This window comes from Ranitomeya imitator, chromosome 7 (assembly GCF_032444005.1).
Source record: "Ranitomeya imitator isolate aRanImi1 chromosome 7, aRanImi1.pri, whole genome shotgun sequence".
In the NCBI taxonomy this organism is placed as follows: Eukaryota; Metazoa; Chordata; class Amphibia; order Anura; family Dendrobatidae; genus Ranitomeya; species Ranitomeya imitator.
The window spans coordinates 56,774,740-56,802,361 of NC_091288.1; the positions used below are offsets into that span (position 1 = coordinate 56,774,740).

The 27,622-nt window shown below is 43.4% G+C and overlaps 1 protein-coding gene across 2 annotated transcripts; it reads right to left on the reverse strand.

Annotated features, from left to right (window-relative positions):
* Positions 1-1,828: 1,828 nt before the first annotated feature.
* Positions 1,829-20,813, reverse strand: SLC19A1 (solute carrier family 19 member 1). 2 transcript variants are annotated; one of them, XM_069733255.1, is made up of 6 exons: positions 20,674-20,813; positions 17,016-17,272; positions 9,358-10,111; positions 4,696-4,888; positions 3,452-3,593; positions 1,829-2,765 (listed from the first exon to the last, which is right to left on the reverse strand). In XM_069733255.1, the coding sequence occupies exons 2-6, from the start codon at positions 17,256-17,258 to the stop codon at positions 2,586-2,588; spliced, it is 1,512 nt and encodes a 503-aa protein (XP_069589356.1). In that variant the 5' UTR covers positions 17,259-17,272; positions 20,674-20,813; the 3' UTR covers positions 1,829-2,585. The 2 variants fall into 2 exon arrangements, with proteins under 2 accessions (XP_069589356.1, XP_069589357.1); XM_069733256.1 differs by lacking the exon at positions 20,674-20,813 and adding an exon at positions 20,000-20,671.
* Positions 20,814-27,622: the final 6,809 nt, after the last annotated feature.

Genomic DNA, 27,622 nt, shown 5'->3' on the forward strand with positions numbered 1-27,622 from the left:
CCATGGACAAGTGCTGACAAGTCTTTGCAATGCCACATATTATATGGTGCGGTGTCAGGTTCACTAGCACTTAACACAGTTACAGTAGGGTCTTATGTAGCAGCAGTCAACTTAAAGGGGTTCTCTAAGAATCTGATAAAATGGTAACATATCCTAGCACTTGTCAGGATGGACTGCAGCTGACTGAAGAAGCACTGTTCTATGACAGAGGACCAGTATCAAACGCACATACCTGAGTTAGCCATAGAAAACAGCTATAACATAAGAAAAACCTTGTCCTCAGCTGACGGAGTACAACTACAAAGGATTTTTTTCTCCGGCTTCAGTACTCCATGAGCAGTCAGCCAAAAAGAAGATTTGTTTTTTTTCTTTGGCAGCTCACCAATACACGTGGTTGTGATTAGAGATGACCGATCTCAAACTTAAAAGTTCAGGTGTTCAGTGATAAACGCAGGACTTCTAGTCCGTTGCAATGCTCGGCGTTTTGGGAGAAATCCATTGCAGAGAAAGAATTTTCCAACTAAAAAGTTGAGTCCTCATTGTTTTCAATGGGGTTTAGTTTCTGGACCAAGTTCAGGTAATGTTCTGGTACCAAAACTGAACTTTGGAATAAAAGTTCAGGTAGGGTACCAGAACTTCCATGGGTCCACTCATCCCTACATGTGATACAGTTTCTCTGTCAGTTGAGACACAGGTTTCCGGAGCAGTGTTTTTTCAGACTGCAGCTTGTCCAGCACGGCCCTAGGATGGGCTGCATTTTGAATTATGTGATGGGGCCAATTTATCACATTTTTCCCCCTTTAAAAGTGACTGTTCGTACAGGCGGTAGCTGCACCCTTGGTGGTGCCAAACATTTGAGTGCACCTTCCCACATACTTGTTTTCTCTCTATCACCCCTCTTTATTAACTGACAGCTCTGGCTTTATAGAGCAAAAAAGAGCAGAGATGGAAAATAAGTAGGTGGGAAGGTGGACTTAAATGTTTGGCCACACCAATACCAAGGTTGCACCAAGTGCCTGTACTTGGTTTGAACAGTCATTCTGAGCAGACAGTCCATTTAAGGTCTCCACACACACATTGAATAACTGTCGGCCAAGCGATTGTTAAAACTGTAAAGCGCTGCGGAATATGTTGGCGCTATATATAGATTATTATTATTGATTGGCCGACAACTCTCTCCCATACATAGGAACACTCAGAGAACACGAAAGCTCTGCAATGAGAGTCGCTGCCAAACTCCAGTGTCTTATTTCTGTGGTCACCACCTACACTACCATTCCCTTGTTGCAGGTTGTGTTCTTGCTTTTCCGTTGTTGCTTTAATATTGGTGCATATTAACGCAGATGACCTTGATTCACAATTTCTTAAGTTTAATTGACTATGGGTTAGGGCTCATTCAGACAGCCATGTTTTTTGTGTACAAGTGCTATCAGTGTTTTCATGGATGGCAGTCCTACCTATAATCGCGATTTGGGCCGTTCACATACTTGTGATTTAAAACACACCGAGACCTCTGTGCAAAATCATGGAGACATGTCCAATAATGATCCGTTTGTCGAATAAAAATCAGCAATGCAAATCTACGGGTCCAAATTGCCAGGAATTTAAACAATAAATTGAAATGCATGCAAGGGATGCTCGGAGGAGTTCATCTATGAGCAGCTCGCTCCCCTGCTTATTAGAGTAACCGCAGAAATCAATAATGCTAACAGCAGTTTTTTGCAGGAAACATAATACTACTATCTTGGTATTAGGTTTTTTTTCCCCATTTGTATAGCGCATACCTAAAAAAAAAAATGGGCAGAAAAAAGAAATACCGTAAATACAATTTTGTTTCTTGCTGGGGTTTATTTTGGTCCGAAGGTACAGCAGACAATGCAAACAATGCGCCGCTCACATCATACCAAAACCATGTCCATCAAATCAAGTCTCATTATATACAAATAGTAATAAAAATTGTAAGTGCACTTTTATACCTAGAAAGTGAGCCAATCTTTAGTTCTAATACTGCACATAATGGAGAATACCGGCTTCCCTTCACATCGGCTTTACTGAGTGTAAGTCTATGAGGGATCTGGCCGACTATCCTCTAGTACGTGGTTCAGTGTACTACAGCGGAAATCCATCTGGGAATACGGCTTCTTATATCACTCGTTTCTCACTTATATTAATCGTGTACAATTCCAGTGATTGTGGCGTGATTCACAGTTCTGATGGGAAAGGAGGTGAAGTCATTATTTCTGGTGCTAATAGAAAAAATTAAATTAATCACATCCTGGATCAGAAAACCTATTTTGGCAAAGTAAAACTCCTGAGATTCGTATTCTAAAAATGCACTCATTAGCTTCAGTAAACCATTCTTCCAAGTCTCGAAAGCAGCCTTGTTTGCCTCCTACCTCTCAACACCAATGGAGGTGCAAGGGGGCGAGATCACAGCATGTACTGACAAATTGTAGTGAGATACTACCACATCTAGGCCTCATAATGCCTAAAACACTGGCTACTAAGTGCATGAACCCCGCACACAGCCCAGCGCCTCGCTAACACTGGACCACTGTTCACCTATGTTTGGCCACAGATTGAATTCATGCATGGGACTCAATATTGGATTTGTCCATCACCGCCTTCTGTTCAGCTGTTGCTTGTGGCTTAGTTTGTTCGTTTTCTTCAACGTGCTCTTCTGATTTGTATCTGATGAGAACCCAGGCTGCGGCAACGAGGTACAGCACAGCCAAAATTGTGAAGTAGCCAAAATACACATAGAACTGGAAGATAACAACACAGTGTCAGACCGTATGATCACATCACAGGCCCCAATGGGCTGACTACTTAGCTTCTATTGACTGCACATAATAAAGCTTAAACATTTTTCCAACTTGTAGAAATTTAGTAAAAATGTCTACTTTAAGATAACAAAAACATCACTACTAGTGATGAGCGAGTATGCTCCTTGCTCGAGATTTCCCGAGCATATGACTGCTCGGAGATTTAGTTTATGTCGACGCAGCTGCATGATTTGCGGCTGCTAGATAGCTTGAATACATGTGGGGATTGCCTGTTTGATAGGCAATCCCCACATGTATTCAAGCTGTCAAACAGCAGCAAATCATGCAGCTGCGAAGACAAACTAAATCTCCGAGCACACCGAAATACTCGGGAGACCACCCGAGCGTGCTCGGGAAATCTCGAGTAACGAGCACACTCGCTCATCACTAATCATTACTGCACTACTCTTTCCCACCGGCAATCTGGCAATGAGTCTCCTGTAGGGCTCGAGGTCTGGCATCGGCAGTGCCAGAAGGATGGCACGTGGCCACTGCGGTCATTGATCGTCTGCGGAGACCACCCGCATGTAAACAAAGACTAGAAGTGCCGTAGGACAGGCAGAACTAGATCTCCGGTGGAGAGAAGTAATCTCATCTACTACTGTGGAGAAATTCTCATACATTACCTGAGGGTGCACAGAAAGAGCCAAGCCTCTCTTGTCAGTGATAATAATGGTTATGATGGTTTTCAGTATCGTAGCAAAGAAAGTGTTAATTCCAAAAACAAGAGCACAAAGTTCTTTAGACATAGAGCTGGCAATCTGGAAACTGAAAAAGAAGCAAAACGTCTCTGTGATCGTGTATAACACAAGCAGACTTAAAGGCGTTGAACATTACTCAGACAACCCCTCCTCACTCCCTGTTTTTGCCCCCAATAAAATAACACCCACCTACACCACCTACTCCCCCTCCTGGGGCTTGTGTGACATTATTATGTTACGGGATCACTGTAGCCAAGCATTGGCTTCACTTTCCCCTCCTTCGGACAAAAAGCTCTCACTTCATCTGAATGTCTGAACTGTTAACCCATTCCCAGTCAAGTTACTTATTTTTATGCACTTTCTTTTTCTTCCATGAGCCATAACTTGCTTTATTTTCTACCAACATTGTTTTTTTGGCGAGATGAGTTGCAGTTTTGAATGACACCATATATTTTACCATATAATATACTGGAGGGGAAAAAAAGAAAAGTGTGGTGAAATGATGAAAAAAAACAAAAACCTCAAAACATAATTTCACCATTGCTATGGGGTTTTGCTTTTTTCCCCCCTTCTTTTTACAGTGTTCATTGTGTGGCAAAAATCATCTGATTTTCCTGGTGAGAATGATTTTGATGATACAAAACATTCATTATTATTATTATTCCATACTTTTTTTATATATATATTTTCAGTAGATTGAGTTGTATGAGGACTTTTTTTTTTTTCATGATGAGCTGCTGTAGTTTTTTTTTTGTATCAGCTTGGAGTACATTAACTACACAGAGGTCAATTCATTGTATCATTAGGGGAAGGCGTGGCAACTGAAAGTCAGCAATTTTGGCGTTTCACGTTTTCTTTACAGCATTTACCTTATGGGATAAACAATTTTACATATCAGACTAAACAGATATGCCAGTGCAGAGTAAAGTTATTTTTATCATTTCTTTATTTTTAAAAGGGAAAAAGTGAGTCGATTCTAAATTTTAATTTTTTAAACCTTGAACTGTTTGATGGCTTATCCTATATACTGCAATACTTTATTACTGCAATATATAGAGAAAACGTCAGCCTGCATATTCGAGATGGTCTCCAAAAGTGCATATACTCAGGTAAATCATTACACTCCAACTATAATTCCTCATTACAGAAAACCCATATAAATTACTTACATGGCAATGGGAACCAAGAACTGGTATGAACTGCGGAAAAGGATATAAGCCACGTAGCACAGCCAGATATTAGATGTTGTATTCATGAGCATAAGAAGACCCGCCTGGAAAGCGGTGACCACCCCAATAACCAATTCAGACCACAAACTCCAGCGGATCTTCACATACCCTGCAGCAAAAGAGGTCATCGCTCCTAAAGGTCAAGCAGAAATATAATTATTAGTACTCATATTAGAAATTCATAGTGGACATGGAAAGCATTAGTAAAATCAGGAATCAGCAATGCTGCAACTTCATAGGGGATACCGCAATATATGTTTGGTTGGACATGAATAAAATTGATGCAAAGTAATGTTTTGTGTTGATTCATGCAAATTTCTGAAACGGAATGTCCCAAGAACAAAGTACCTTTTAATCAAAAGAACTTGGAATAATAAGTTGCACAATTGAAGGTGTTAAAAAAAAATGTTCCTGTGCTCATATAATCTTCTCATTGTGCCCCTGCTCTGTACTGTGTAATGGCTGTATCTGACTATGCAGGGCCGCTCCAGTTCATGATTGGCACATAACACAGATCCTGGCCAGGGAGGAAAGCAGAAGTCACTTATGATAAATGAGTATATAGCAAGGGCTCACAGCTGCTGTTTTTGTAGGCAGAACATTTCCCTACCTGTTTTATCACAGGAGTGTTTCTGCCACATCTCAGCTCTAAGCTCATCATAAATCAAATGAGTGACATAGGAACTCCAGCTGTCACTGAGCATCTATGTCATTGACTGGATTTATCAGGAGCTCAGAGCGCTGGAGACACGGCAGAATATGTCACTCCTGTGATAAAACAAGTAGAGAAATAGGTTAACTCAGAAAGCAGTACTTGCGAGCCCCAACTGATTAGTCTGTATACTCATTTATTGTAAGTCATGTATGCTTTAATGACTCCCTGGCCAGAAGCTGTGGTATGTGGCGATCATGAACTGGAGCAGCTCTGCATGATCGGACACAGCCATTACACAGTGCAAAGCAAGGGCACAATTATAAGATCTCAGTGCAGGAACATATATATTTTTTTTTTTAACATCAAATTGTGCAACTTTCAAGATCTATAAATCAAAATGTACTTTGCTCGTGGGAAAATCCACTTTCATTTATCAAGGTGCCTTTTGTAGGGCCAATATTCTGTACCGAATGAATTCTTAATATCCTTTTATCAATCTTTCTTTTATACAAATCTCCAAGTCGCACATATGGCCATAAAGCAGACGGTATATACTGGTGTTCTGTAGATGTCCAGTCCCCTACTATTCGGTACAGGAGAAAAGCAGAGCTGGTATTCAGCTGCACCACCAACTTTTCCTGGTCAGCCAGCAGAAGTGGAGCTGAACACGGAGCTGTGGGGAAAGAACGCTCCTCTTCTGCAGCAGCAGCAGCAGCACATAAGCAGTACATAATGGCTGTACTACGGTGATTGACCGACTACTGACACTAACTGAACAAAAATCCAGGAAGGGAGTGAAGGATCAAGGAAAGAGGCATGGGGGGTCATTAAATGGATTTCCCATATTCAATACTATGCGTCAGATTTGGAAGGGGGTGGGGGGGTAAGTTGAATTAGTGAGAAAGAGGGTCCATGATTCCCCTGCGCAAATGTAATTAGTGTGCAGGCATGACCACAGCTTTATTCAGTTTGTGGTACTTCCAAAAATACTTGGATACAACACTCCAGCAATCTAAAATACAGTAAACAGAGAAGAGCTCCCACATGAGGACTTCTGCTCCATTGACACAGGACACCTGAGGACCTCAGTCCTTGTAAACAGTGGGGGCCTCGCCTTTACGACACCCATCGATCCCAAGAGCTGCAGATATATGATAATTTTGAAAATGGGAAAATCCCACTGAAAGACATGTACACAAGCATGGCCCACTGATCCCACTCCACACTAGGTCCTTCATAGTCCAGCACATAACGTGACACAGACCTAATCAGGAGCTGGAGTGTGGCTGTGCATACAAGGTCCTATGTATATGGCATTTACAGGAAGCCTTCCTCTAACCGGCAGCCGCACTCTAAATGACCAATATGAAATGAAGCCACTCCATACTAAAACGAAATTAGCTAAGGATTTCTATTTTCTGTTCATCTCTATTCATTCAACAAGAATCAAATCCTAATAATCCTTTCCAATCACTGCTAGGAAAGATTTCATGCATAACAGGGGAGGCTGCAGAAGAGTCAGCTCTATGGGTGAGCATAGACTGCAGGGAAAAGAGTCAGCTCTATGGGTGAGCATAGACTGCAGGGAGAGGAGTCAGCTCTATGGGTGAGCATAGACTGCAGGGAGAGGAGTCAGCTCTATGGGTGAGCATAGACTGCAGGGAGAATACTCAGCTCTATGGGTGAACATAGACTGCAGGGAGAGGAGTCAGCTCTATGGGTGAGCATAGACTGCAGGGAGAGGAGTCAGCTCTATGGGTGAGCATGGACTGCAGAGAGGAGTCAGCTCTATGGATGAGCATGGACTGCAGAGGAGGAGTCAGCTCTATAGGTGAGCATAGACTGCAGGGAGAGGAGTCAGCTCTATGGGTTGGCATGGACTGCAGGTAGAAGAGTCAGCTCTATGGGTGAGCATGGACTGCAGAGAGGAGTCAGCTCTATGGGTTGGCATAGACTGCAGGGAGAGGAGTCAGCTCTATGGGTGAGCATAGACTGCAAGGAGAGGAGTCAGCTCTATGGGCGAGCATAGACTGCAGGGAGAGGAGTCAGCTCTATGGGTGAGCATAGACTGCAAGGAGAGGAGTCAGCTCTATGGGCGAGCATAGACTGCAGGGAGAGGAGTCAGCTCTATGGGTGAGCATGGACTGCAGAGAGGAGTCAGCTCTATGGGCGAGCATAGACTGCAAGGAGAGGAGTCAGCTCTATGGGCGAGCATAGACTGCAGGGAGAGGAGTCAGCTCTATGGGTGAGCATGGACTGCAGAGAGGAGTCAGCTCTATGGGCGAGCATAGACTGCAGGGAGAGGAGTCAGCTCTATAGGTGAGCATAGACTGCAGGGAGAGGAGTCAGCTCTATGGGTGAGCATAGACTGCAAGGAGAGGAGTCAGCTCTATGGGCGAGCATAGACTGCAGGGAGAGGAGTCAGCTCTATGGGTGAGCATGGACTGCAGAGAGGAGTCAGCTCTATGGGCGAGCATAGACTGAAGAGAGAAGAGTCAGCTCTATGGTACTAAAGTCAGGAACCCCCAATATGCAATACACTGGCATCTTCATCCCCTCTGCACAGCGGCCAATTTTCAATTTTGAAGTTTAGTTTTTTTCCTGAGTTTCTAGCTTGATTTTTCCAAGACAAATTGTAGTTTTGAAGAACGCCATTTATTTTTAATATACTATGAGGGAGACACGGAAAAAAGTTCCAAGTGTGGTGACATCGCAATAAAACTGCAATTCTGCCATTATTTTTTTTGTTTTTGTGATTTTCATTGTGCGGTAAAAGTAACCTGGCATCATGATTCTCCAAGTCAGTACAATTACAGTAATAACAAACCAATGCATACACATATTTTAGTGCTCAACACAAATTCAGAAAATAAAAAATAAGAATTCTAATTTGTATGGCCTTTTCTTAGACCCGTTATTTATTACTACCTTTCTGTCAATGGAGCGGTTTATGGTTTTTTTTTTCTTTTTTAGTATTGCTATCAGACTTTTTTTTATTGATACAATTTTTGGGGTACATACACGTTTACTTTTTTATCACTTTAATCACATTTTAGTTTTTTGTGGAGGTGTTGTACCCAAAAAAAAAACAGTAATTCAGGCATTTCTTTTGTGCTCCATAACGTTTATTGCACGGGTTAAATAATTCTATATTTTCATAGATCTGACTTTTACAGTTGCAACAAGACCAAATAGATTTATCTTTTATAATAATAATAATAATTTTATTTATATCGCGATAACATATTACGCAGCGCTTTATCTGTTTAAATGGGTTGTCCACTACTTGGATAAGCCCTTTTAAATTGTTTTATTCCCAATTCTAAAATAACAACACCTACACTCTCCTCCGGTGCCAGCACTGTTGCAGGAGCTCGTGTGACGTTATGCTACGTCAGCCCTGCAGCCAATAACCAAACACTAATTCGCCTTTTCCCTCTCACTTCCTACAGACGAAATGGACACCGGGAAGAAGTGAGAACACGCTGCTGCTCTATGACTTCCTCCATATGCAAGTTATGTCCAAAGTAAGCGGCAGTGAAGCGGCCCATTAGCGAATGCTGATTGGCTACAGTGCTCATGTGACATAACGTCATGCGAGCCCCGGGGACACAAGGCAACAGCGTCGTTGGAAAAGCGCTAACAGAGGAGACTACAAGGTCCAAATAGTGGAAAACCACTTTAATAATTTAATGGTGGAAAAGGGAAGAAAGTTAAATTTTTAATTATCTGAACACTTAATAGCGTGATCATCTGATCACTTTTATATATTGTAATGCAACTGTATTGCTGTATACCGTTAAAATGACAGTGTCCCATGAAGCCCAGCCGCGGGCTGCCACACAAAGTAGTGAACAAGGCTACATGGACTTACCATTACACTTTATGATATTGGTGCAAAAAAAAAAAAAAGAGAAAATTCAATGTATTTTCTTTAGGAATCTTACCAAGAAGTGTAGATGCGGCATCAACACCTCCATTGTACACCCTACGGTTGTCTGTGGCGGGATAGATCTCATTCCACAGGATCTGCACGTAGTATAGCATAAGGTAATACCCGGCAGAATTAAAGATCCACCACAGTGACCAGATCCGCAGTCTGTGATGACGTACAATTCCTTTCAGTTCTAGGACCATGCGGACAAACACGGAGTCTTTCCACCGGCTACACAAACCCCCAACTTTGGCTTCGGGATTCATCTTTTGTAGCTCAGACTGGTGAATCTCATTTTTTTGCTTAGAGATGGTTTTATTGAAGAAAAGACTCTTCTTTGGACGTCTCAGGAAGAAAGTGAGGATCAGCCCAAACAACATGAAGCCCAGTGAGATGTAATTAAGAGTCAGAAAGGGGACCCCAGCCACGGTGACGCAGATCTGTCCTAACACTGAGCTTAAGAAAACCCCCATAAGCACAGAGGATCGGGAGTAGCTGGCCGCCCTCTGATACTTGGCAGGAGAAACCAGCGAGAAAATGTATGAAGAATAGGCAACGCGAGCAGCCATGGTGATGCCATAGAAGAACTCCATGAACTGCATTGCAATTACATCTGTGCCGAAGATGAGCAGTGACCAGACAGAGATGTGACTGAGGCTCTGGAGGATCAGCACCGGTTTATAACGCAGGTAATCCGTCAGCAGAAAAACCGGCACTAGCACCGCCATGTACGAGTAGCTCAGCACCGGAGTAATTTCATTGGTGACCTACAAAAGACAAGAGCGAAGAAAAAAGGGAAATATTTTACAAAGTAAGAAGTGATTATTATTATTAATAATACTAATAATAATAATGGAATATACAGAGAATAATGATTACGGAAAGGATATAACACCAAGCTGCAAATACGGAGAGGAGAAATGTGACCCAAAGCGCAATATGAACTTTAATATTGCGGCACATACAGGCTACCGAAGAACAGGTGTCATTACTATCAGATTGATCGTCACCATACATGTTGTATCACCATAATGTGGGGGTCCCATACTCTTCCCTGCATGGCGGAATAGGACGGTGGTTGAGCGCATGAGGTCTCTTCATTCAGTGCTTTGCCCGGCTACCTCAATCAGTGTCATAATGAATATAACAGGATGGTGCATGACAGACCACTGCCGAATACAAAAGGCTCCTGACTACCGTCATTAGGCAGTAGGAACAGAGGCCACAATAAGAAAAAAAAAAGAATCCGCACCACTGCAAGAGGTCACTGCGCCTCACACCCAACACAGCCGCGTGCGATGAACGCCCCAAAAGGATTGGGTGCTCAATCTGAAAAAAGTATGCAAAAGTTCCAATAAGAAAAGAAAACAGAGCACTCACCGTCCTAAAAATCAGTCCTTTATTGAAACAGAAGAATCTTCAGCAGGGGAGAATGTGAATAGTAACGGACGACGGCCGTTTCGCGCTGCCGCGCTTCCTGTAGGACCGGTGGAAGCGCGAAACGGCCGTCATCCGTTACTATTCACATTCTCCCCTGCTGAAGATTCTTCTGTTTCAATAAAGGACTGATTTTTAGGACGGTGAGTGCTCTCAGTTTTCTTTTCTTATTGAAAGTAGGAACAGAGGCTCCAAGTGATCGGTGGAGTCTCCGAAGTGACGGTTTCAGCACTCGCTTATTAGCTATCCAATGGATGAAGATCCCTTCAAATATGCAGACATAAAAATAAAAATCAGTGCTTCTCGCCGACGCTTACCAACTTTACTCAGTTTATGCCATCAATGATTAAAGAAGTTGTCTGGGACTTTAGCACTGATGGCCCATACTTTGGATAGGTCCTCAATGTCTGATCTGTAGGGGTGCGATACCCAGCACCCCCGCCGTTCAGCTGTTCCCACTGTAGGCTATCGCCAGAACTGCACCACACAGCTCCGTCAGCTGAATAGTGACCGTGGCCAGGTACTGAACACCCCCTCTTGATTTAAATAGGGGTGGATGGGCAGGCCACGGCCACAATCAGCAGATGGAGCTGCACAGCACAACTGAGCAGTTCTGGCCACCGCTGACTAAAGTGATGGCTTCTCACTAGGACATGCTGTCACTTACAGTTCTAACAGCCACAATGTTCCAGCCATCACTGTGCAGAGGACCACAAGTCACACGGATGGAGCGGTGTTGAATTTCCCTCTACTACATGCGCAGCAGAAATGCCAAAAGGACATCTGTCTCTGTTTTCTGGATTGGCAGAGATCTCAGAGGTCTGACCTCTATGTATCATAACGATATGGAAATCCTATAACACTATATAGGAATAATAGAAAAAATAAAAAACAGGAGCACACTTACAGGAACTGACCACCTTTATCTTATTTATGTGCACTGACCCTTGACCCCATGATGTCATTGTGTGACACTTTTGCCTCCTTTTTGGCCCATTTAAACCCTGTCTGTTATCCTATTAATATACACACCTGACCTGAGGAAGACATTTGTCTGATGTTGAAAAGTGTTACCCCATTTTTTAAAGTAAATTCTTATGTAGATATTACCTGCCTTTGTGTCGTTCTCAGCAGTACTTTTATCACCCCCTTTTTTATCTCAATTTTTAACTTTTTTCACACCTCTGAATGACAGCGTCCTGTGTACACTGTCAGCAAGCTGTCAATCAGTGGTGGGGCGAGGTTACACAGATTAGCTGGACTGGCATGCACATGAGACCTAGTCCTCTAGTGATAATCTCCTGCTGATGAAACACTCATTGTATTATAACTACAGTGCACAGCCTAATAAGTGACACATCCCTGGAATCAGGCTCTTTGTCTCTACATTATGCTGCTTTCAGATTAAATAGCATAAACCTGCTGACAGATTGTTTTTAAACGAACGGCTACATGTCAGCCAAGCGGCTCATTGATATTCGAAGAGCAAGTGTTTGGTGATTTCCCGCCTCTTTAGACAGGCTGATAGTCGTGGGGGGGCATTGCTATAAATGCTCATTCCCCAATTATTGGACAAGAAAAAAAGGACTTTAAGACTGGGCAAGCAAATTTAGAGGTATTAAAAGATTTCATCAGGTTACAGGGGTTTTCTAAGATATTTAACCCCTTAGTGACGGAGCCAAATTTTTGAAATCTGACCAGAGTCACTTTATGTGATAATAACTCTGCAACGCTTCAACAAATCCCAGTGATTTTGAGATCGTTTTTTCGTGACACATTATACTTTCTGATAATGGTAAATTTAGGTCAATATGTTTTGTGTTTATTTATAAAAATATCAAAAATTTGAGAAAAATGAAAAAATTTTTGCAATTTTCAAACTTTGAATGATTATCCCTTTAATCCAGATGGTCATACCACAGCACACCATTAATAAATAACATTTCCCACATGTCTGCTTTACAACAGCATTATTTGTAAAATGTTATTTTATTTTGTCAGCATTTTAGGAGGATTAAAAATGTAGCAGCAATTTTTCATTTTTTCAAGGAAATTTACTAAATTTATTTTTTTAGGGACTTATCCATGTTTGAAGTGACTTTAGGGGTCTCATATATTGGGAAACCCCCAAACGTGATACCATTTTAAAAACAGCACCCCCTGACATATTGAAAACTGCTGTCAGGTAGTTTATTAACCCTTCAGGTGATTTACAGGAATTAATGCAAAGTGGTATGACAGAAATGAAAATGTGTATTTTTACCACCTAAATGTTGCTAACTTCTAAACAGATTACCGTACTACAGCCGTCAGACTGTAAGGCCGCTATTTGGTCATGAATTGCCATGGCAAACATCAGGACCACACAATCATGATCTGAGGGCACCAATTTGGTTAAAGAGGAAGCCCCCACACTCTGTTATCCATTTATAATGATGTAGTCACTATTGACAGCAGCATCTAATGGGTTAAACAGAGTTGGACGGTGCAAATACTGATCATGGCTGATGCAGAAAGTTGTCAGCTATAGTGTACAGCCGACAGCAGCTGGATTGTCACCTGTATGGGGAGGCTATTCTCTTATCTCTCAGGTCAGTTAAAAGACGTATTGGCGGTCATTAAGGGGTTAAAAAGCCACCAATATAGCTAAATAAGGAAAAACAATAAAGTATACTCATTTTCTCCTGCTATTTCAGTCTGTTATCCTTCCTGCTATCCCTGCTTACCTTGGCTGCAACCGTCTAATCCTATGTACCCATTGTGTAGCCAATCACTGGCCTCTGTGGTCCCATGACACGGACCGCTGAGGTCAGTGATTGGCTGCATCCGTCACATGGAGGATACAGGATATTACTAGCATAGCCAAAGTAAACAAGACAGGGAGCAGAATAGTGATGGCGGTACTTGAACGTCAGGGAGTAAATGAGTACACCTTCACCTATTTTACCAAATTTGTGGCTCTAAGAAGATTTTTAAATATTGCAGAAAACTCCCTTTAAAAAGTCCAAAGTCTGCAGCTCCTGTGCTGAACTATCGCCATGAAACTATCTCCTTTACTACTATCTCCTTTACTACTATCTGAGAGCTTCGCCTTGTTTAAGAAACAAGATATAACAGAAAAAAACACCATCCAAGCACCTAGCAGCTTAGAGAGCTGAAGATATGATAAAGACACTAATGTGTTTGGTAAGGGTGATCCGCCATAACAGGTCACTGGAACCATGACTTCAAGCACTGATACTTCTACATGTGAAATAAGTAAATTGAAAGAAAAAAAAGAAAAGACCTTTGTAGCTCACACATGACTCCGAGTCAGTACCCCCATCTGATTTTCTTTAGGTGTCGAAACATTTTTGTTAAAAGCGGTTCTCATGGAGAGATAGATAATAAATATATATATACATTTAGTTTTATTTTTTTTTTTAATCCAAAGGGTTTCTGCTGTAGAAAATAAACCCTACTAATAGCTTAAAAAGCCATTGGGTAGAAAACATTACTTAAATTTAAATGCAAAATTATGTATTTGGAGCAGTGTGGGTGGAATCGATGCAGCATGGAATGGAGGCAGCCAGCCGAACTGTGGGGGTAAGGCTATGTGCCCATGTTGCAGAATAGAAGCAGAATTTTCTGCTTCAATTCTGCATACCCTTGGCAGGAAAAACGCATGCGGATTTAGACGCGTTTTAACCGCGTTTTCCATGCGTTTTTTAAATACATGTCTATGGGTGAGGAATTGCAGCGATTCCGCAAAAATAATGAACATGCTGCGTTTTTTACCGCAATGCGTTTCCGCAGTGGAAAAAAACGCAGCATGGGCACATCAATTACGGAATGCATTAGAAATTAATGGCACATTATCTGCATACGAACAAAAAGGCCAGAGACAAGTGTTCCAGCACAGGGGCCCCCGAGCCACACTGGAACTTCCGGGACAGGGGCCTCCGAGCCACGCGGGAACAAGATGAGCGTTCCACAGGTGGGGGTGGCCCCCAAGACACGTGGGAAACAGACAAGCGGTGCAGCGTTACACCCTCCACACAGATGCGTGGAAATGAGCTAAAGATCGGCCAATCATATAGCCAGCTTTAGTGCCAAGTCCCTTACAAGGTCCTGAGCTTCCTTTTATACCGATTTTGGAGCTGACAGACTCCCAATAAACCTGACCCTGTATCCTTCTTTAATTCCCATGGTCACATGTATTTTCATCCAGCTTCTTTTGAAATTTATGTACATCTAATGTGAATTGGGTCTCCCCAAAAGATGGCAGGGCCTCTCACAAGAGAGAACCAAGGAGTATTTGGCTGTGCAAGCGTCCCTGTGTATGGGGGAGTCAGGAGAGATAGCCATCAGCTGACCAATAATTTGTCTCACAGCTATATAATGTGTATGGCCAGGTTAAAAGGTGCTGTCTCAAGTTCTTAAATTGATAAAATTGCAAAGTGCTAGTAAAAACAAGCAACTTTGCACGTTCCTTCCTAAAAAAAAAATCCTCAAGAATGGAGGAACTTTTAATTTTATAGTGTAGATCTCGTTGCCAAGATTACCAGCCACCCTGCAGCCTCAGAGTGGCCGGTTACCTAGGTAAGGAGAGGGCAACGCTTGCAGGTGCTATATCTGAAGCTGGCAGGAAACGGCCAGCCTCAGTCTCCCGGCACTTCTCCCAAAGATGCAGAGACGAAGCAGTCTCGCCTGGCAGAATGGGAGAGCTCTCGATTTGGTCCAGAGGTACAACCCTGTCGCTGGTCCAAACTTTCAATCCTCAAGAATACACCGCACCGAAGGCAACCAGGAATCCAGGGGACAGAGGCTCCTGAAGAAGTTGATCATGACAGGTTAATTGTCTAGTCCTGAAGGAGAGGTAACCCTAAATACCCCTAAGCCCAGAGGTTTTCAGGGATGGGAGAGAAGACAATTTCCATAATTACACTTTGAAAACAAGATTCCTTTTTTCGTTAGGGGAAAATTTCTTTGACACAAGCAGTTAACAGGTTCCCTTTAACAACTGGCGAGCCCAGAGTCTTAAACTCATAAGCTCGTGGCCACATGACGGATGTCTGGGTTGGGGACTGGACAAAGGTTGCAGTTCACATGCTTGCACAGCAGTTTGCTGCTTAGTACATTCCTCAATAAGTAAAGTGTGAAAATCCCATTGCACATTTCTGAGCCATTTTATTACAGTAGAAAACTGATGAATCATTGTGCATGATGAAGCCCGGGGCAAGTGACCACCATCAGATTTGAGCCTCGCCATAGTGTCTGCATTATCAGAGAAAGCTACAAAAGGATTAGGGGCTTCCATGTAACCGGGGTCCCGACCAAAGGTTTGTTTTATGGAACAATATTTAGCTAGGCTTATTGATAAACACACAATGTGTAACGGGATGTAATGCAGCCCTTGATACACCCAGCATCAATATAAAATACAACAGTAAAGGGGACGTCCAGGATTTCTATCTTACTCATTGACATCCCATGACTTATGCAGCCCTGACAAGTTACTGGACACCAAATAAGCTTTTATTCTGACATATAATGATGCCCATGTGCCATGGCCGCTCTCTTCAACAGAACCAGATCTACTGGATGAAGTGTGCAAGTATCAGGAAACGTGGCGTAAGCCTGGCCTGAATAATGTAACAAAAGCGTGACATGAACCCAGCCTAATAGAGGCTGACTTAGGGTGAAAAAACTCGAGATATGTTCCATCTCCCTGGGATAAAACCCAAAATTAATCTAGACCGTATAAAAAAAAATAGAAAAAGCTCCTAAAAATGGAACCCAAATGAGAAGGATAAGGTGATGCTTTTCGTTCACAAATGCGTCACCTTATCCTTCTCATTTGGGTGTTAATTTAGGAGCGGTTTCTATTTTTTTATATATGGGCTAAATACACTTTGGGTTTTACCCCAAGAAGATTGAACATATATCAAGTTTCTTCAGTGTCTGACCACGTCTCATCAGTACAGAGTTTGGTGCACCGGCAATAATTGTTGGTGAACTGGCTCTATTTCACTTTTTCTTCTCTGACTTATGGGTGACCCAAGATGCCAAATGTAAAAGGATTGTGCCAAGATCTGAAGTTTCCCTCTATTAGATAGGGAATAACTGCCTGATCAATGGGGTTTGACTGCCAGGATCCCGAAAATAGTGACCCGAATGGAAATCAATCGGTCAAACACCACTCAAAAAGGTGATGTGACCCTTCCTTTAAAAGCAAATGTATGGATTGTATACCTGCTCTTTGGTAAAATTCCTTTCAGGGCTGAGTAGGAATGGCGTGATGAAGCTTTCTCCTGGGCGAAGCTGAGTCATGAAGCCATAAAAGCACAGGTAAAACAGCAGAAACTTCCATCCTTTCTGCTCCTCGGTAGGCGCTGGTGGGGTCTCAGATGGAGATTGCGTCTCTTCCACAGGAGGCTTGTGTTCCTCTTCTTCTGGAGGTTCAAGTTTCTCATTCTTTTCACAATCTGGATCCATCTTGATGTTATACCCTGTGGGTTCACAAATATCATTAAACTTTACATTTATTGTAAACTTAAAATTATTCATTGTCCTAATTAAACCTAAATTTACCAATTTCATTACAGTGGTTGTCCAGTCCAAGCACATGCTATTGATGACCTTTCCTGCACTCTGGTACTCGGCAGCGGCCTCTACACAATCAATGAAGCCAATGCAATGGTCACATCAGGCCGCTGCAGGAGCCAAGAACAGGAGATCAGATATGGTGCCGGACTTCTAGCCATCTGTTATTGAAGACCTATAAGAAATATCACATGCCCAGAGAACCCCATGGGCAGCAGTGTGGCTCAGTGGTTAGCAGCACTGTTTCTTTGAAGAGCTGGAGCCTTGAGTTCAAATCTCACCAAGGACAACATCTGCAAGGAGTTTGTATGTTCTCCCCGTGTTTGCATGGGTTTCCTCCCACACTCCTAAGAGATACTGATAGGAAATTAAGATTGTGATAACTACAGAAAAAAACCCATGAGTCAATAGAAAGGCAAAAGAACTTAAATATTAGATAAACACCAAAGAGCAAATAAAGTATAAATTGCCCCAGGGGGGACGGGGACTTCACACTGGCAGGTGACCTACTCATGTTAGAGTACACTATCACCTACCTTGCATTTTACTAGGGAACAGGATATCCCATTGATTTAGCATAGGATAACAGGCGCTTTCATCTGAAACCTTGTGAGCTCCTGTCACTCTGTATTGTGTTCTTTGCAGTCCCTGCTTGTTGGTAGCAGCTTCCTTGTTTTACTGGTTCTATGATTAGGCTCTTTTACTCTTATTAAAAAAAATTAGTTTTATTGGCAATTTATACTTTATTTGCTCTTTGGTGTGTATCTAATTTAGATTGTGTACCCCAATGGGGACAGTGACGATAATGTATGTAAAGCTCTGTGGAATATGGTGACGCTATATAAGCAAAGCATAATAAATAAATTCCTTTATGTATGGAATAAAGAAAGGGTCATTTTTAACCAGTATTCCTTTCACCCATGTTGTGCTAGCGTAACCACGTCCTACACAAGGCCAACGCTGCAACTTTTTAACTTTTTCATAATGATCAATTAGATAGGTATGTGGCAATCAACAGCCAAATTAAAGGTTTAAGTGGCTGGTCGAAGCTCAGACCATGATGCATGGACCGGCCACTGGTCTACCGACCTGAATTCAAAAGTAAGGTATTAATGAGTCTGTCGATTTCAGGTCAGGTGACTCATAGCGAATCTGTGCATTCTGTACAAGAACCAGGATGTGTGAATCTGACACAGTATATACTAGGAGGTAAAAAGGGAGGAATTTTAGGAGGAAGAAACTGTGTGGGAAGAAATGTATCCATCTTGAGACTGTATGAGTCTCAGGATGGTGCTTTACAGCTGGAGTGGGCAGGCAGCAGGCACTGAGTGTGGGAGCGAAGCAGATGTGGACAGATGCAGCTCTGACAAAAAAGCCAGAGAGCACTGCAGCCTGGGAAATGTAGTCTAGAGGCACAAAGGGAGAGCTAGCAGGAGGTTGTGAATGTTAACAGTAAGAAACCACAAAGATGGCTGCAGGGAAGCTAAATAAGAAAAATGAAGGCAATCGGGGTGTTTGGGGACCCATTGCAGTGTCAGAAATATAGCAAAATCCTATTTTTCTTTTGTGCCTGGAAAATCCCTTTAACAAAAGCATTGTATTTGTCATTTTAAAGCTGAGGTTGCCCTGCAGGTATTCAGGATTTTCCACTACATCTCTTACCTGGATGCAATTCTGATTTAGGAAGGTTTACCTATGCATTTATCGCTACTATGACATAAATCCCAGCACAGGGCGACCGGGCTGGGATCTAGTGACAGTTGTGCAATGCCATTACTCTGACCTCTCGCCTGGTTTCTCATTGTAGAACAATGGTAGAATGTGTAAAACAACACAGGAAGTCCAAAGGCTTCATATTATGTGGCTTCTTCTTCACATGTGCCATCTATCTTTTTGTACACAGGTTTTTTCTTCACAAGCCTGTCCTAAGGCTATGTCCACCCACCTGGGATGGCAAAATCTGCTGCAAATCTCCATATATATCATGATGATTTTGTGGCAGAATCCACATTTGTGCTTCGATATGGATGAAATTGAAAGTGTGAATTCAACATCCACATTGCAGGTCAATTTTTTTCCAGTGGTGGTAAAATAGTGCAGCAACTGGATGAGATAGATTCACATCTACGCGGCTGGCACTATAAACCTCGGAGGATCTTCCGTGAGGATTTGAATCATTCCTATGAGTGGACTTAGCCCGAGACTTCCTTTATGGCTGCAGATAACTCAAATACCTGTCTGTTTCCCCAGCGTCAGATGTACAGAAGTCCAGGTAGTTGAAATATCAGGCATTAGGAGGAGACCCTGTCTCTGTGTCAGCCCGGGACATAGGGCTGACAATCTAATGTCAGTTCTGACAGATTATGTCGGTGATTTTTTTTTTATTATTATTATTCCCGAGATGTAAGCATGAGCTACCTGGTGTCTGCCAGCCGCTTATCTCAGCGCTCCGATAATGACAGTAGCAGGGCAGACACCACTTATCTGAAGCTTTAAATTTAAAGGGGTTGTCCATCTTTGAGCACTTTTTTGTTTTACTTAAACGCATCTATTTGGGAACTAAAAAAACAAAAAACAAAAAAAAACTAAACATTTTTTGCAATTTTGTTTCATCAAAACTTTGTATCGTTTACCTTCTATTGCTGGTTGCAGACTTAATTAGATATCCAAGAATTCATTAGTGTGTTTAACTCGTTATCTGTCATTTTCTGCGCTCTTCTCAGCTGATTTATGACCATAGACTGCATGAAAGTAAAATTTACAGAGGGAAAAAAAAAAACGCCTGAAAAAGCCAAATGGCGAAACATTTGCAATCAAGCCCAAATGCAACAATTATAGCCATAATCCCATTGTGACTTGCAGAAGTATCGCAAGAAGCAACTCGCCTCCAGTCCGGAGCAGATGGGTCCTTGTAACGTTCCTGATGTAGACGTTGGACCTGGCGGGTCACAATATGACCCCACTCACCTGCGATGTGGCCTCAATGGCCATGCCAGGGAGCGAGGGTCCCCGCGTCCCCCCCATGGGCTGAGAGCGGTGGCCGAGTCCTGGCAGATGCCACATCGCTGCCCTGCAGACCGGCATGGCTCATGTGACAGTCCTCTTACCCCAGGGCACGTAATGTCCTCCTGTGGTCAGTACCCAGGTGGCACAGAGCCACTGTACAGTCATACCCTGGTGGGGTGACACATGGCACAGGTAACACTGTGCATCCCCATAGCTGCAGCATGTGAGGGTCCTGCCTGGCACACTGCCATGTGCTCCCCTCACCCTGGCATCACTTGCCCCGTCCCCACACATCACCTACCTGTGCGCGGCCGCCCGTGCTGGCAGAGCTCCTCAGTCACCGCATGCAGCCTCCTTCCCTGTCACTCACACGCTCACATTCTCACAAGCACGGCTGCTGCACATTGGAACTACATTACCCGGCATCCCACACACGACTACACTTCCCAAGGTGCATCGCAACCTAGCAAAAACAGTACGTCACCGGAGCGCCATCTAGCGGCTCCGAGGGATGTTTACATGCGGCGCTGTTCTGTCAATGTGCAGTCCGTGGGGCGGCGCCGCAGCGGCTGCGATAATGACACCGACATCCGGAGATGTATCTTTACGACTTGTGGCTTTGGTGCTAACAGCAGCCCCTGCACAGGACTTGTGCCCGACCATGCCCAAGGTGACAATGTGGCTTTGGTACTAACAGCAGCCCCTGCACAGGACTTGTGCCCGACCATGCCCAAGGTGACAATGTGGCTTTGGTGCTAACAGCAGCCCCTGCACAGGACTTGTGCCCGACCATGCCCACGGTGACAATGTGGCTTTGGTACTAACAGCAGCCCCTGCACAGGACTTGTGCCCGACCATGCCCAAGGTGACAATGTGGCTTTGTTGCTAACAGCAGCCCCTGCACAGGACTTGTGCCCGACCATGCCCAAGGTGACAATGTGGCTTTGGTGCTAACAGCAGCCCCTGCACAGGACTTGTGCCCGACAATGCCCAAAGTGACACTGTGGCTTTGGTGCTAACAGCAGCCCCTGCACAGGACTTGTGCCCGACCATGCCCAAGGTGACAATGTGGCTTTGGTGCTAACAGCAGCCCCTGCACAGGACTTGTGCCCGACAATGCCCAAAGTGACACTGTGGCTTTGGTGCTAACAGCAGCCCCTGCACAGGACTTGTGCCCGACCATGCCCACGGTGACAATGTGGCTTTGGTACTAACAGCAGCCCCTGCACAGGACTTGTGCCCGACCATGCCCAAGGTGACAATGTGGCTTTGTTGCTAACAGCAGCCCCTGCACAGGACTTGTGCCCGACCATGCCCAAGGTGACAATGTGGCTTTGGTGCTAACAGCAGCCCCTGCACAGGACTTGTGCCCGACCATGCCCAAGGTGACAATGTGGCTTTGGTGCTAACAGCAGCCCCTGCACAGGACTTGTGCCCGACCATGCCCAAGGTGACAATGTGGCTTTGGTGCTAACAGCAGCCCCTGCACAGGACTTGTGCCCGACCATGCCCAAGGTGACAATGTGGCTTTGGTACTAACAGCAGCCCCTGCACAGGACTTGTGCCCGACCATGCCCATGGTGACAATGTGGCTTTGGTACTAACAGCAGCCCCTGCACAGGACTTGTGCCCGACCATGCCCACGGTGACAATGTGGCTTTGGTACTAACAGCAGCCCCTGCACAGGACTTGTGCCCGACCATGCCCAAGGTGACACTGTGGCTTTGGTGCTAACAGCAGCCCCTGCACAGGACTTGTGCCCGACCATGCCCAAGGTGACAATGTGGCTTTGGTGCTAACAGCAGCCCCTGCACAGGACTTGGGCCCGACCATGCCCAAGGTGACACTGTCACACACTATAAAAGATGCTGATGTTGGTTTCTAATTCAACAAATTTTTTTTCTGTTTTTTTTTTAACACTTTTTACAATAAAAATTAAAAAAAATCACAATAAAATACAATTCAGCGTGGCGTCCTGATGTGAATACATTCAAAAGCAGCAACGGAAGTTCTAAGACTGGCACAAAAATGGGCACCGAAGGGCAGTATGGAAAGGGTTAAATGACTTTGGGCCACTGATGGCACAGAGCTAGTGATGCCCCACAGCTAATGCGGGTCACCCCAGCCTGGTCCCAGCGGGTTCTGGGCATCACAGCGGGCAAAGAGCAATTTCCGCCAGATTTGAATAGCTGATGTTTATAACCCTTCACCATTGGGGCCATTTTTCGTTTTCGTTTTTCGCTTCCTTTCTTCCCAGAGCCGTAACTTTTTGTTATTTTTCTGTGACTACGGCCATGTGAGGGCTTGTTTTTTGTGGGACAAGTTGAACTTTTGAACAGCGCCGTATGTCTTCTATGAGTACATATCCTATCTTTTCTATTCTAACCCGTCAGTGTGATTTCTACAGTAGCGGCACATGAATTACCGGCTTTTCAAAGGACATGGTGCGTAAAAAATGGACAGCACTTGCATGGTGCAGGTGCTGTGCGTTTTTTCTCGCATCTATTGACTTGCATTGGCGAGTCTCGTCCGAGATGCGCAGCAAATCGCGGCATGCTGCAATTTTTTTCTCAGTCCGATTTCAGCTGAGAAAAAAAAATCAGATGAGATGTCACCCATTGAATATCATTGGTCCGAGTGCCATCCGATTTTTTATCGGATTGCACGCATCTGTTTTTCTCGCTAGTGAGTATGAGCCCTAAGGCCCAGTTCTGTGCCAGCTCTTGCCAAGAAAGGAGCGAATGTCTGACCCTGCGTCCGATGTCTTTCTTTTATGCATGCACTTGGCTCATGTTTATCAGGTCAGGGGCAGGCACAATCACTAAGATCTCACCTTAAGAGATCACCCCAATACCACCACCTTTCAGGCCTGATATACAGCATTCTATAATGCTGTATATCTGACCCCAACCAGACCTGTAAGAGAAGAAAAAGACCTTTTATTATACTCACCTGTGGGGTGGGTATGACCTGCGACATGGGTGTCGCAGGTCCTGGCCTAGCACGTTCCTTCTTCTTGTGATGCCGTCCTCTTTCCTGCTTCATGTGGATAATGCAGTGAAATAGCCCCGCCGCATACGTGCTACAGTACTTTACTCTGCCCTCGTCACTTCAGAGAAGTTCGCCTGCACAGGAGCGCGATGCTGGGTAGACTGTGTGGATGATGTGGGGACGCGTCATCCACAGGAACTAAGAAGGAGGACAGCATCGCAAGAAGAAGGGAGGCGCCAGATTAAGACCAGAGACACCCCTCGGACCAGACCGGACCGCCCCGCAGAGGAGTATAATAAATGCTCTTTTTCTTCTCTTGCAGGTCGGGTTGGGTGCTTATATACAGCATTATAGATTTCTGTATAACAGGCCTGGAAGCCGCATTTATCTGTCAAACCTGATGACAAGTTCCATTTAACCCTTTAAAAACACGAGTTACTTATTCAACGCAAAAATAAAAAAAGATGCAGTTCTCCGCAGTAACATGTTTAATCCTTCTACTGATGGAAATTTTGGTGCTACCGACCAGAAGAATACATTTTTTTTCAACCTGCTCCGAGCTATGGTAAGGGCGTGTTCTACTTTCCTTAGATTGTCACTGCCAGCTTATGATTGGTCAGCATCATACAGGGAGAAGAAGTACACGCCCCCGGTGAAAACTGTCTGATAACACCTACTGAGACTTAAAAAAAGTTAACTTATTAGATGCCAAATACTTTGCCTGCTAATATCTAAGCAATGGAGATGCGAAGATAAGAAAATAAAACACATTTTCTGCAGTCTATTACATCCTGTGTAGTTTTACAAGTAACATTTAGTGAAAGCTCTTCTTTAACCCCTTAAGCCCCGAGGGTGGTTTGCACGTTAATGACGGGGCCAATTTTCACAATTCTGGCCACTGTCCCTTTATGAGGTTATAACTCTGGAGCGCTTCAACGGATCCCGGTGATTCTGATATTGTTTTCTCGTGACATATAGGGCTTCATGATAGTGGTAAAATTTCTTTGATATTACCTGCATTTATTTGTGAAAAAAAACAAATTTGGCGAAAATTTTGAAAATTTTGCAATTTTCCAACTTTGAATTTTTATGCCCTTAAAGCACAGAGCTATGTCACACAAAATACTTAATAAGTAACATTTCCAACATGTCTACTTTACATCACCACAATTTTGAACCAACATTTTTTTTGTTAGGGAGTTATAAGGGTTAAAAGTTGACCAGCAATTTCTCATTTTTATAGCACCATTTTTTTTTAAGGGACCACATCACATTTGAAGTCACTTTGAGGGGTCTATATGATAGAAAATAACCAAGTGTGACACCATTCTAAAAACTGCACCCCTCAAGGTGCTCAAAACCACATTCAAGAAGTTTATTAACCCTTCAGGTGTTTCACAGGAATTTTTGGAATGTTTAAAAAAAATGAACATTTAACTTTTTTCACAAAACATTTATTTCAGCTCCAATTTAATTAACCAAGGGTAACATGAGAAAATGGACCCCAAAAGTTGTTGTACAATTTGTCCTGAGTACGTTGATACCCCATATGTGGGGGTAAACCACTGTTTGGGCGCATGACAGAGCTCGGAAGGGAAGGAGCGCCATTTGACTTTTCAATGCAAAATTGACTGGAATTGAGATGGGACGCCATGTTGTTTGCAGAGCCCCTGATGTGCCTAAACATTGAAACCCCCCACAAGTATCACCATTTTGGAAACTAGAACCCCCAAGGAACTTATCTAGATGTGTTGTGGGAACTTTGAACCCCCAAGTGTTTCACTACAGTTTATAACGCAGAGCCGTGAAAATAAAAAAATCATATTTTTTCACAAAAATGATTTTTTCGCCTCCCCAATTTTTTATTTTCCCCAGGGTAAGAGAAGAAATTGGACCCCAAAAGTTGTTGTGCAATTTGCCCTGAGTACGCTGATACTCCATATGTGGGGGTAAACCACTGTTTGGGGGCATGGCAGAGCTCGGAAGGGAAGGAGCGCCATTTGACTTTTCAAAGCAAAATTGACTGGAATTCTGATGGGATGCCATGTTGCGTTTGGAGAGCCCCTGATGTGACTAAACATGGAAACCACCCAAAACTGACACCATTTTGGAATGTAGACCCCCTAAGTAACTTATCTAGATGTGTGGTGAGCACTTTGACCCACCAAGTGCTTCACAGAAGTTTATAATGTAGAGCCGTACTAATAAAAAATAATATTTTTTCACAAAAATGAATTTTCGCCCCCAATTTTTTATTTTCCCAAGGGTACCAGAAGAAATTGTACCCCAAAAGATGTTGTGCAATTTATCATGAGTACGCTGATATCCCATATGTGGGGGTAAACCACTGTTTGGGCGCATGGCAGAGCTCGGAAGGAAAGGAGCGCCGTTTGACTTTTCAATGCAAAATTGACTAAAATTGAGATGGGACACCATGTTGCGTTTGGAGAGGCCTGATGAGCCTAAACATTGAAACCCCCCCATGAGTGACACGATTTTGGAAACTAGAACCCCCAAGGAACTTATCTAGATGTGTTGTGAGAACTTTGAACCCCCAAGTGTTTCACTACAGTTTATAACGCAGAGCCGTGAAAATAAAAAATCATTTTTTTTTCACAAAAATTATTTTTTAGCCCCCAGTTTTGTATTTTTCCAAGGGTAACAGGAGAAATTGGACCCCAAAAGTTGTTGTCCAATTTGTCCTGAGTACGCTGATACCCTATATGTGGGGAGGAACCACCGTTTGGGCACATGGCAGAGCTCGAAAGGGAAGGAGTGCCATTTGGAATGCAGACTTAGATGGATTGATCATGTTTGATCGCAGTGTTCCGGGGGTTAATGTGCGAGGAGCGGTCCGTGACCGCTCCATGCACATAGTGTCAGATGTCAGCTGTGATAGTCAGCTGACACCCGGCCACGTTCCCCGCGCAGCCGATTGCATATGACGTATTATCCCGTCACTGGGAATTAAGTCCCAGGTCACCTCGACGGGATAGTACGTCATATGGGATTAAGGGGTTAAGGCCCAGAATTCATGAGGGTAGAAGGGGTTATCACTGGCGCATCATCTACGGTACTTAGTTTCCCAAAATGAGCAACTAATGGCAATAAGATAATGAAAATGAGCTTTTGAGTGCAGCAATCAGTCTTACGTGAGCTGTAAATTCGGCCCTAGCCTTGTTGTTTAGTATATAAGGCTGTGTTGTGTCCTGTATTTTGAGATGTCTGTCCATTACCTTCAACACAAAATAATTGTCTATTCACAAACAAAAATCTCCATGTCTTAGTACTGTCATTCATAATAAATACAGTGACTGAATAATACCATTTTAAAAGTATTACAGATTTCTATGGCATAGTGACGGATTAATAGTACATTAGTAATAATTCCCCTATATATACTGACATATACATGATGACACAATATAGTATGACTGTTAATGGTACCAACAGAACTGCCGCCAGGAATTTCAGGGCCTCATACTTGCAAAATTTTCAGGTCCCATTTAGACTCCACCCAAGCTCCACCCCAGCTCCGCCTCCACCCATTAAACATTTCACAGTTCCACCGCCCACTCTTGGAAAAACTCCACATCTGCACCACTTCCTCACCAATCACACATTAACAGTTTCCATCAAACACCATATCACATACATTGCCATCACCTTTTGTTTGGCCAAAAATGTTTTTAAGCCGCCACCACAAGAACCCCACACCAAACAGCGTGCTATTACGCCCGATGTCTGAAAGGGGTTAAGGAATGTAAAAGTTGCAGTTGGTTGCCATTGTTCTTGTTGTGGTAGAGATACCGCTTAGTTGTTTAGTTGGCATTTTTATAGTGCAAATATTATGTAGGTGATGTGATGTAGTATTAGGTTTACCCTGCTTCATATCTCCACAATATGCCTCCCATAGTTATGCACTCAAATGTCTGTTATATTATGGTAATATACACTGCTGAAAACAAAGAAAGTGAACCTGTCAGCAGGTTTTTGCTAAGTAAACTACAGGCATTGTACACAAATAGAGAAAATATGAAGAAGTAGGAGAAGCTGTGGATCCCAGCAGAAAACTGTTAGCATGATAGCTAGCTAGCAAGTAGGAGTAAGTAGCACTCACTGCATATGGCGTGCCTCCCTAGGACAATAGAGGGGATCACAGTGGAGCAATTACGAAGGTTCAACAGGTTTAACAGAGCTATTACATTTTAGATGTTTAATTCGGTAAGGTAGGCAGTGTTTCTAAAAAAAATATACAA

Coding starts and splice junctions, on each gene's coding strand:
- SLC19A1 (XM_069733255.1), bottom strand. CDS start 17,258: ATGGATCCAGATTGTGAAAAGAATGAGAAACTTGAACCTCCAGAAGAA. Junction 3,594..4,695: donor TTCTTGGTTCCCATTGCCAT/GTAAGTAATTTA, acceptor CTTCTTTTTCAG/TTTCCAGATTGCCAGCTCTA. Junction 2,766..3,451: donor CTCTTTCTGTGCACCCTCAG/GTAATGTATGAG, acceptor GTTATCTTCCAG/TTCTATGTGTATTTTGGCTA.